The sequence below is a fragment of the Falco rusticolus genome, chromosome 15 (assembly GCF_015220075.1).
Source record: "Falco rusticolus isolate bFalRus1 chromosome 15, bFalRus1.pri, whole genome shotgun sequence".
Lineage (NCBI taxonomy): Eukaryota > Metazoa > Chordata > Aves > Falconiformes > Falconidae > Falco > Falco rusticolus.
Window position 1 is genome coordinate 22342700 of NC_051201.1, and position 11591 is coordinate 22354290.

Below are 11591 nucleotides of genomic sequence, written 5' to 3' on the forward strand. Positions count from 1 at the left end.
TGCGCTCCTCGCCACGGAGGCAGCAGAGGTGGAACAGCAGAAGCGTGACAGCGATGTGCCTGCAGACCAGCTGCAGCACACAGGTTTCTATGTAGACAAGGAGACCGTGCTTGGCTGATACGGAAGCAGAGCTGGGGACTGGCTGGCCTCTTAACAGCCTTTCTGGATCATTCCTTCCAGATTTTGCAACACTTCAGGAGCTTTAGATTTCATACAAGGTCTTTTCCCAGTGTCTCTATACCCGCCACTTCTACCAAGGCTGGATGATCGCTTTTCGTTGCTCCCATGTGTTGGAGGTTTGTGCTGCCCCTCTGGGGCTGGCTGTCCCCAGGTCTGCACTCCCACTGCCCCAGGCAGAGGTATTACCGTGACTACCCAGTGGCAGCAAGAGTTGAAGAGTGCCTGGGCTTTTTTCCTACCTGCAGAGCATAGAGGTCTCCCACGGACAACGGAGAGAACTTAATCTGGAAGACCTGGTCCTGGCCAGCAGGAACAGTGCCGCTGCAGGGCTTGGGGTGGCACTGATGGTGTTCAGAGACGTGCTCAGGGAGGAAGAGACATGCTCCAGCGTGTGACCTACCTGGCTCGAGCAATGGCTAGACTGGAGCTTCAAAGAGGCACCCGAAGAGGAGGAGAGGAAATCCCCTGCGGCAAGGAAAAGGGGATAGCAGGACATCTTTCAAGGGGAAAACACTCGGTTCCCAGAAACTCTGCCTCCTGCTGCAGGTGGACGGAAGGGAGCTGGGATGCACTCGGAGCATCTCTGGCCAAGTGCTTTCAGGAGGACAACTGCCAGTGCAGCACAGGGAGAGCGGTCAGTTTGCTTTTTGCTTCTGTGTTACCGCTCGCTAAATCATAATCCCAACAAGTCCTGGGGACGGGTGTGAAAGTGAGAACAGACGGGAGGGAGAAGAGGGTGGGGGCAGCAAATACAGTAAAAAGGCCCAGAAGAGACCCAGAGGACTGCCTGAATCAAAGCACACTGCTGGGCATCACTCTGTAAGGATACTCGGATGATGGACAGGAAGGCTATGTCTATGGTAGCAAATGAATGGGCCCAGGACTGAAGTCAGCTGCGCCAATCCATGCTGTCAAACTCTCTCTGTCTCCAGGACTGAGAAGCTAGAGGCAAACCTCCTGCAGAACAGTTTCTGGCCAGCATTCATTCCCAAACCATGTCCAGGAACTAGCAGTAGAGATGTCTGTGTAACAGCCTCTGGGAAAGTTTCCGGGTGCTGTTTCGCACCCCAATACGGCCAGACTCGGCACTCAGCATGAGGGACAGCATTAAGCCCTGCTCCCTCGTGGCCTCGCCTGCAGAGCTGAATTTTGCTTGTGTGTGATGAGAGAAGGCTTTGGGGAACAGCGCTGCTCTTCACGCCCTTTCCTTCCTTCCCCTTTGCCAGCTTCCATAACTGACGGCCGGACAGCTGATGGCACAGCCCGGCTTCAGCACGAGTGTGCCCTGTGCCGGGGCAGAGCCAACGCCAGGACCCACAGCCGAGGGAGATGAGCACACTCGGAGCGTGACGGGCTTTGGCTGGGCTCTGCCACCCTGACCATCGGACAAGCTGCCTGTGCTAGGAAACACGAGGGTTGACAGCTCTCCGCGCTCCTCTTCCCAGTAAGACCCCTTGGACACAGAGCCCGGTTTCCCCGCAGAACCGCGCTGCTCCCAGGGAGACCATGTGCTCAGGCACGATCAGGTTAGCGCAGGTTAACGAGCCACGGCCCCGCCGCTGGGCTCCGGCAGCTGCTGTGAGCAGGGTCTCTGCCTGCAGCAAACACTCCTGCGCCCGAGTTCGGAGGGTTCGTTTTAGACAGTGACTTTGCGTTCGCCCTGGGCTGGGGGACTGCACAGAGACAGTGACTCAGGTCAGCTAACGCGTTGTTACACCATCAGTTTTCCCAGACTCAGAGACTTCCCCAAGTGGTGCCCTGATGTCCCCTTGCCGGTCCTGATCCACCACGTGGCTCCCCCCTGAGCCAGGTCAGCTCCTGCGCAGAGCACACGTGTCAGAGCAAGCACAGGAGGCTCTGAAAGGCCCTGAAAGCGGGCAAGGAGAAAGTCTCCAGCTGCAGCTGGGAAGATGGCAATGAAAGCGGATGACAGTACAGGGATGAGAAAGCAATCAGTGTTTTGGGGTGAAGTGGCATGTTCTTCTCCCCATGCCCTCAGCTACCAATTGAGACACCCCGGGCATGCCTAGCTGCCACACTGAGGCAGCACCTTACCATCCAGGCTGGGTGGAAGCAGCTCCCCAGTGTGGCTCAATGCCCTTTCGTCCTCCACAGCCGCCATCCAGTTGTATTCCAGGGCCACATTCCCTGTGTTGGACAGCAGGAAAGTGAAAAGCAAGAAGGAGGAGTGAAAAGACAATGACCAATAAATACAAAGCAAGTAGAAAAGTAACACTGTATGGTGAGCTTCTGGCACCCCTTCCTTGATGCTCAGGAGTATCTTTGTCCCCAGGCAACTCTGCCACGTCTAGACCACTGCCCTGGGCTGCCCCAAGACAAAGTGTTTCAAAGTTTGGAGGTTAAAGAGGAAAGGGCAGGCATGGTGCCCAGGAGACTTAATCCAAGGGTCTTATTCTGGTCTTTACATCTCAGTTTGACATTATTTTGACTGCAAACTTGTCCTCGAGCAGATGAGGACCGGCAACACGCAATGGAAGCAAACCCATGGTTGTTGTCAGCAGAAAGGCATGGCAGAATCGAACCTTTCCTGGCACGTCTTGGCAGGATGGTGGCCACCATCTCCTGCTTGGCTTTACGTGCAGATACGCAGGCCCCAGCACCCTGCCAGGACTTGGACAGGATGAAACAATACATGACTTGTTTAAAGAGAAGAACAGCAGGTGAGACTGAACACAAAGCCCTAGAAGGGACTCGAGTCCACATGTGAAGCATCTCCAGGCGCCCAGGATGTGTGGAAGCTGAAACCTCAGAACCAGCAGGCAGCAGCACACACACCCCTGCCCCCAGCCCCTGCCAGGGCTAATCACCCAGTTAGAAATTAGAAGAGGTTTATTAAGTGGCCAAGCAATAAACACGTCAGTGTTTATTTTTTTGCCTTTATTGGCACTTTATTGCCTTTATTTTCACCGGACCACGAGTAGAAGGAGAAGCAGAGTCCACCAGAGAGCACGGCACGGCTCCGGCGAAGCAGGCACCGGGTCAGCCCTGGGCAAAGGCAGCTCCCACGCACGGGTCCCTGCCTGGCCTCTGGCTCTCACGTGAATGTCCTCATCTGGAAGAGCAAGGTCTCCTTGAACTTCCTTGAATCGTGTCCGTATCCAGCTTGAGCTCAGCGTAGTCGACAACAGCACTGAGGCAAAGCTCCACCTCACGGCTGCTCTCCTCCAGGACAGTGTGAGCTGGTTCTGGGTCTGTCTCGATCACCTCCAAACAGGAAAGGGAAGAATCACTGAGCAGAGCCTAGAAAGCCCGGCTGAGCAAGAGGAGGCTTTTGGCCTCCAAGATCAGCCACGTACAGGGGCTAGAAAGGACCATTCCCATTTATTTCCCCAGGAAGGTGACAAAATTTAACTCTTCCATTACAGTGTTTGTTTCTACCGACTGAACACCATAATCACCACCATGACTGGGAATACACCCGTGGGGACAAAGACTAGGTCATAGGTACCTGTCCCTGTGTTTCAACCCTGTAGAGTGTCAGACCTTTTTCATGGCCCGCTACAGATCCAGCAGGCCTCTAAATTAGGATTAAGTTCCCCTGTGGGAGGTCTGTGGATGGAGAACCCCAAGACTGAACCAAACCAGAAAGCACCTTTTCCCTCTTGTCTTAGCGGGAGGTGCTTTCCAGACACCATGTGTGGGGCAACAGCCACGCTGGTGAGGGCTGGGGACGGGCATTTTGGAATGGGGACGAACTCACTAGGAAAGCCTCCGACTGCTGCTGCTGCTGTGTTTTGTGTGGTTTACAGGTCTTAAAAAGGCTCAGAAACGAGGGAAGAACCGTCACTCCAGGTACGTGTGTGGGGCAGTTTCTGGAGCGATGCTTCTCCAGACTGCTGCACGACTGCCACGCAGCGCCCGGGCTGCTCCACAATGAGACATCCCACACAACATGGGCACCACCACCAAAATCTCTATCGGTGTAGGCAGAGCTGACAGCTCACCCACCATGTGCCGGTGGGCTGGCCAGCGCACACAGAAGAGCACTAGTGTGGCTCTCCACTCCAAAACAAGAGTCAGAGTGCAGTGCCTTAAACTCCTTGTTGGTGAAATGCACTGAATTCGATGAAGAAATTTTAACACCACAAAACGTGATAAAATCATAAAATGTGCCCTCCCGTTCAACACAGGTTGCAACACTTCAGCTTTTGGCAGAGGCCGGTAGTTTGCACGTGGCTAAACGTGTGTTGTCAAAAGACCTCCCCATTTTGTGTTGGTGTCACAGGTCACTGCATCTGCCTCTCCCCCAAAACGCACTGCGGGTGAACCTCACGGATGGATTAAACGTCAGGAGGATGCAGGAGCTGCTCAGCCAGCAGAGATGGTGGCCTGCCAGGGTTTTTTTGTAGCAGCTCCGTTAGCTTTTCCTGTTTGCATTTCTTACCTTCTTCTTCACAGGCCACGTGGCTCCTGGGCCCCTCATGGTGGTATCCACCCACTTGATGGTGCGCAGGCAGTCATCCCAGTCTTTAATCTGCTCCGGCGGCAGCGGGAAGGTGATCCTAGCCACCTTGCACTTCACAGGGTGCATTTTGAAGGTGACCGCGACATCCGATTTCAAGGTCACTGTGATGGCCTTAGCACAGCCAGCATGGAGGTGTCCCACCTAGGGAGAACCAGAGAGCCAAGACCAAACTGGAATCACTAGCAAGGGCAGGACTGACAGCAAAGAGATCGATGTGGTGAGCAGCTGTGCCAGGAATCTGCCTCTTACCGTGTATTCATCTGAGGTTTGACAGAGGAAAATACAAAAGATGCCACCTCCTGTAACACTGAGCCTTTTCTGTGGGGTTGACAGCCCCATGCCAGCTAAGCCAGGGATTGCAGATCCTTTGTGGCACTGAAACAGGCTCTCACCGGTACGTGGTGACTCCCTGCCAGCTCCTGGGAACCCGCCGGGCAGGGCTGGAGCAATGGGAAAAGGCAGAGCCATCCAAACTCACCTTGGGGGAGAAGTGAAATGGGGTGTCTGCCAGCCACTCAAACCGCATCGCCTCCGTCCTGCTGCGGTTGGTGATGGTGAAGGTCACACTGTAGGGTTTCCCGATGTGACAGTCCCCGAACGGGATGTGATTCACTCTGGCAGCTGCTAGGAATGAGAGCAGGAGGTCTCAGTGTGCCTGAGGTCCATCCACCCCCCTCACATCCACAGAGACAGGCGTGGCCAACTCTTCCTTGCTCCGAGCCTTCCTCCCTGGGGAGATGCAGTTCCTCATCCTACCGCTTCCATGGAAACACCCTGCCACATCCCTAAACCCGTGGCTGTGGCTGTGCAGAGCCACGCAGCACAGCATGCACTGCCCCTCTGCACAGAGCCAGCACGCTCCCAGACCGCCAGGTCAGGGGGTGACAGCACAGGCTGCGTGTATCGAGGGCACAAATCATTAGGCACAGGCTTCATCTCCATAGCACACCATGGGCTGGCAGCCCTCCTTTTGGAGATACTCAGCTGAACGTGGGTATCTCTGACCCTTCCCTGCTAGCCTGCAAGCTTCTCCCTTGACAGAAGATCTTCTCTTCTGCTCTCAAGCTGCCTCTTAAGCCTCTGCAGGCTACAAAAGGCAGCAGGATCTGGCTGCTGAAGCTGGACCGCAGGTGCGCGGCACAGGGTGAGCAGAAACGTCTGTTTTCCTGTTCCTTGATCCACCTGGGCAGCCTTTCCTCTCTTACCCTCAATTACGTCTTCCTCTAGATTGCCCTCAGCATTCTCCTCCTCCTCACTGTCTGCCACCAGTCCGTGGATGTTATCTAGCATGAAGTCATCCTCGTAGCCTTCGCCCACCAGCTGAATGTCGGTCTCCTCATACGGGTTGTTCACCACTGACAGGTGGATCCTGCCTTCCACACGTTGGGCCAGGGTGGGTTTGAAAAGCACGTCAAACTCTGCTAATTCCCCACGGAGCAGGACCAGGAGAGCGGTGTGAGGCTTTCTCTCTGCACAGCAATGAAATCAGCGACAAGTGATACAGCTGTACCGCTGAAATATTTCCGTGGGGCGTAAGGGGTTGAAACCCAGCTGCCTCCAAGCACAGGTTCTCCCACCAATGGTGCCAGACCATCCTCATATGTTCACAAGGCTACGACAGCACCACGCGTATCACTGCTGAAGTGTCTTAAACACAGGTTAACACCCAGCGCTCACTCAAACTGCAGTCAGTCAGCTCCTGCCACACGTAAAGCTGAGCCAAAGAATGGGTTTGGCTTCTGTTGGCTGGCTGTGGGCTCAGGGGCTGCCTCCATTCAGGCTGCTACTCCCACACGCAGCAAAGACCTCAGATGGTCCGTTGAAGTGGTAATAGCCCCCCGCAACTCAACCCACCATGTCCAGAGGAACAGAAAAAACTTCCAACCACTTTCTAGGAGGAAGCCCTGTGCAGAGTCCACATGAAAAGCTGGGGGTACAGAGAGCCCCAGCAAAGAAACAACATCTAACATTTGGCGGCTGCTTGGCCAAACCAAGAGCAGGGCACACATTTCTCCCCTGTGTGGATGACCGCGCTTCACACTGACAGGATTTACCTCCTGCAGGAGAGTCCTCCTTCACGCCCCCAGCTTGGTAGACGCATTGTGTGGTGGGCCTGGCTTTCAAGAAGAAAACTCCCGCTTCATCCAACAGGTCTATCGTCAACTGAGAAAAAGGAACACAGAGCATAACCACACTGGTGTGGGTACAGGGTGACACGTGGGTTGGCACCGTACTGGTGCTGGTCCAGCACGGGGCATCCAGCATGCGTCCCCGCTTCAAACACAGCTCGTAGCTAAACTTACAAAGTTCAAGTAAAACTAGACAGAAAAAAGAAGTGTTCAGAGGCGTTGGGATACAAAAGTAATGAACAGAATTTTTCATTCAAGTGTAGTAAAATGGGATCAAATACAATCTAATGCAACTAGGACATCACACGTGCCCACCCGAGAATCAAAGCGTGAGAAAAGAGATGGGGGGAAAACACCCCACCAACTTTCTTGCATTGTATTTGACTGAAAAGGATAGGCTGGTCAGAAAAATCGCATTTCCAAGAGGAACTCTCCTCCCGGAAATTACAAGTCAGTCATTTGCTTAAAAAGAATTTCTGAGAGCTGTTTCCAGGTCTGCCATGCTTCCTGGGACCTTTTCTCCACGAGACAAGCACTTGTTCCCAGACCAGAGCATTCCCTGAGCAGGTCCTCACCTGGACAGGTAGGGTGCCACCATTACGAAGGACCAGAGGGAGTTTTTGTGAATCACCCAGCAACAGCTTCTTAAAGACCAGCAGAGGGTTCCCTCTCTTACTGTGAAGTACCGGGCGCAGGACTGTCACCCGAGGCAGAGTCCCATCTCCACTGACACGGAAGGTCAGGCTTTGCGCTTTAATTGCTGCAGGGCTGCAGGAAAGGCAGAGGAGAAATCATGACGGCTGGCACTAACCAATTTCCCACCTGGCAAGCAACAAAGCAGGGGCCACCCACTGCATTTCCCCTGGCTGGTGCTCCTGTACCCCACGACACAGGTCTCCTCCACCCCCCTCCTCCCAGTCCGATCAGGGCCATTCACAAGAGCTCTGAAGAGCCAGAGCCTTCCAGAGTAGCATTTAAAGAACATGTCACTGAATCGAATCACGCAGCACAGCAGGTAAATAATGAGGCGACAGGTGAGACACGGCAAATTCACTGGCTGCGATGATATGAGACACATGTAAAAAGCATGAGCGCAGCATGGAAATAGTATAAAAGCAAGAAGGGAAAAACAAATAGCACCATCAGTAATGATTATTTCCAAGGACGCTAAAAAAGGAATTGCGTACTAGAGCAGAAAGCTGACTTGTCCTGACTCAGCCACTAAACGGCTGGGGAAGAGCCGGTCAGGGCCCTGGTACGCACGTCCCAGGACAGGGGAACTGGGCTCCTCTTTTAGAAGGGCTCCAGTCGCTCCTTTGACAGAGAATAGCTTAACATACCCCAGGTAATCACATACAATCATCTCATTTTCACAGAAACAAGGAGGAAATAATGCACGCTGGCTGGCTGGCACAGAAACGGCTTCATCTAAACCTTTGTCCTTGGAAAGCCCCAGCTCAACAGTCGCACATCTCCATTTCTTTCTGATTCACTAACTCCCAGTTGGCTGCCAAATGCTGCACTGTCTTCACAGTCACTCGAGGCTAAGCTATAACCCCTTCTCCTTCTACTCTGTCTAGTAGTTACCGCCTCCTCTATTCTCTAATGCCAAGCACTCTGCCTAAGGCTACTGAGAGCATCAGGGTTAACAAGAGGTCGGGGTCCTCCCAGAGGAGGGGCAGCCATCAGGCAGGTCCCCCCGCCCAGATTTCACAGGGGGAGTTACCTCGCCAGGACACCGAGGGAAGCCTCAAAAGTGCACTGGTAGCTCCGCATCATCTGTGGAGTGAAGGTCACCGTAGCAAAGGCGTGGGAGCAGCTGGGCACGCACATCCGAACGGGATCCACCTTGAAAATGTCACTGATGGGGCTGTGAAACTTGGGGGAACCCACAGAGCCCTGTTAGGAGGAAACATCCTTCGGTGTTTTTACGCAGTCTTATTCTTATAGGCGTCACCGGGAACAGCCCCAGACAGCGTGTCTCCCTTCCTGCTTGCCCCGGGCAGGCTCCTTCCATCGCAGGGGGTGACTCCAAAGCGGTGCTGACCTTGCACAGGGAGCCCAGGAGCACAAAAGCTGGCTTCGAGCACTGGGCAGCCACCCCAGCACACAAGGGAGGGGGGCACTGCACGGAAACCCCGCGACTAACCTCAAACTGGCCTTTAAAGAGAAGGAAAAGGCCAGGGAGCCTGAGGGAATGGTCTGCTTTGAGCCCAGGCACGTCAGGCCAGTAAAGGCCCCCTCCGAGCGGGCTTCCAAGAGATGTGCAGAAGGGTTTGGGTCTCCCACCAAAGACCCAGAGCGGCGAGACAAAGCCTTGCTTGAGACGTGCCAAATTCAGAACTGCCACCCTGGCACTGCTGCTCCCCCCTGCAGCCTGACCTGCACGGAGCTGGACTAGTGCGGGCAAGAGGAAGCAGCGAGTCTGGAGAACAAGGCAGCGCAGCCTGTAAAGAGCAACGGTCACCTTGGCCTCTTGTTCTTACCTCACCGGCGATGGGTTTGATGGAAAGGACCACATTGCAGGGGACTTTGTTGACATTGTGGATCTTGAAGCGAGCTGTGGCCCGGTGCCCAACCCGAACGTCGGTGAAGATAAACTTGTTCTCATCTCTGACATACACACCCTTGTCTCGCACCGTCTGCGGGGTCTGGCAGAGGTTGACGTTGCTGCAGATTCGGTGCTCCTCAAAGATGGACTCGATGTCATCAAATACTGCGAGCAGAGCAGAGGGAGGGCTGAATGCTGAATTCCTGCTGAGTTTCTCGGGACCCTGCTGGCCTCTCGGAAGGCTTGATAAACCCTTTTTGCCCAGGTCACTGCAAAACCCAGCCTTGGGCGGGGAGTCGGCTGCGAGGATGGAGCTCAGTCCCAGTCAAGGAGTATTGCTTTCCTTTTATCCTTCCATGCATCCCTCCCAGCCTCTCCCCGCTGGCTGACTTGAAAAGAACTGGAACCTCTGAGGATTTTAGGGTTTAGCTTCAAGGTCAGGGCGCCTCTCTAACCAAGCAGTAAGTTCAGGTGCTGACCAGCAGCAGGTCTGGCTGCGGGAACCTGTGGACGGGGCGTACCTGGGAGGCAGGACTCAGCCAGCAGGGTATAGGGGATGCCGAGGGGATTGTCCTGGGGGTCTCTGTCGCTGATATCGATGCGCAGGTGCTCCTCGCACGTCCCCAGTGATTCCGCAGAGCAATCCACCGTGATCATCTGCTGGCCCCCAGGAGGGATGGAACCAAAGCCAGGGTACACCGTGAACATGCCTAGAGTGATGCAAGCCTGCAGAAAGAGTCCCAGGAGAGGCTGATGTCCAGCAGCCCAGCCTTGAGCATCCCCAGCAAGGAGTACGCCACTGCTCAACCTCCAGCCAGGCCGAGCCCCCAGTCCCAGGGCAGGGAGGGATGACTCCACGGCCCAGAGGCAGCCCCAGGAGGAGAGGGACAAGCCAGGAGGAGCCGCAGGCCTGTCCTGGCTGGCACAGAGGAAGGAGTTTGGGTATAAAAGGTGAAGGTGCTAGCTGGGATCCTCCAGCCTCAGGGGTAAAACAGGAGAGCAGAAATAACTGTGAGAAGTGATGGGAGGGAAGAGAGGGACTGGGAAGACGAAAACACAAGGTCATCTGGTATCTATGGACTGGGACTTCAAACAGGAACGTGCCCACATCTGTGGTATTCACAGACCTATTTTGGCTAGCAGCCACCAAACACGGGACCTGCTCCTCTCTCTTGACCCCACAACTCCAAGTCTGAGCCAGAGCACGGGACTGTCAGTGCAACTGAGCAGCTCCTGCCTCTGCTTGTGGCTGGGAGATGACAGACCTCCATCATGCAGACCATGTCCCATCCCATGGTGATGAGCCCCCATCAGCGTCCTCCCACAGCACCCACAGCAGTGTGTCTTGGGGAGCGGGAGCCACCCACCTGCATGAAGGGGTTGGCAACCTTCTGCAGCGAGCGCTTGCTTTTCTTGGCTGAGGAAGTCCTTTGGTGTAAGTTCTCACTCTTGTCAGAGTGGGCAGATTTCATTTGACATCCACTAAGAGGAGAAAGCAGAAACATCCATCATGCTGAGCCCCCGCCCCATCTTCCTCTGAAGCCAAAGCTGACCTTCCCCTCCCCACAGAGGAAAGCCTCCCTGCCCCTCGCAGCCCCCGGCGGCACCTCCTGCAGCTTACGGACAGCTCAGCTGTATCACCAGCTTTGCCCGACACACGGGGACACTGAGGCATTTTTCCACTCCCTGTTCACAAGCAGGTGACGTGAACTGGACAATAACCCAGGTGTCTGGGCTGCCTGTCACACACCAGCCATGCTGTCGTGCCTCCTCAGGCAGGGCAGGTGGTGCAGGTCTTCTCTCACCTTTTCTCTTGCAATCGGGATGCGTCCTGGTCTGCTCGGTAGATGAGGAATTTAAAGTCAAGGCTGCCTTTGTTCTCCAGCATGAAGGTGCAGGTTTTCCTGCTGCCCTTCACCATGGCACCGAAGCTGATGAGCGAGGCGGGGTGAATGCTGTACTTGCTGAACACAGCTTTCGCCGACACCCTCACTGGGATGACGGCGACGGTCTCGCCTCCTCCGCAGATGCTGGGCTCCATCACCTGCAGCCAGAGGAGGGCTTGGTAAAACCAGCAAAGAGGCCAGCCTCTGACTCTGTTCCCTGATCCCACCCCAGGTCCCCACCAGCTCATCCTCCCTGTTTCAACGCCTCCTCCGGAGCCAGACTTTCAGCTCCGCTTAGGAAGCATCACAAATGTTTTCTGAGACATTGCTGTCACCTACGAGAATTACCCAGCTAAAGC

General features: G+C 54.9%; 1 protein-coding gene across 1 annotated transcript; it reads right to left on the bottom strand.

Annotated features, from left to right (window-relative positions):
* Nucleotides 1-3050: 3050 nt before the first annotated feature.
* LOC119158044 (hydrocephalus-inducing protein homolog) lies at nt 3051-11387 on the bottom strand. Its single transcript, XM_037409564.1, has 11 exons — nt 11152-11387; nt 10714-10828; nt 9868-10072; nt 9282-9511; nt 8522-8694; nt 7371-7563; nt 6721-6829; nt 5872-6135; nt 5145-5290; nt 4586-4807; nt 3051-3405 (listed from the first exon to the last, which is right to left on the bottom strand). The coding sequence occupies exons 1-11, from the start codon at nt 11385-11387 to the stop codon at nt 3250-3252; spliced, it is 2049 nt and encodes a 682-aa protein (XP_037265461.1). The 3' UTR covers nt 3051-3249.
* Nucleotides 11388-11591: the final 204 nt, after the last annotated feature.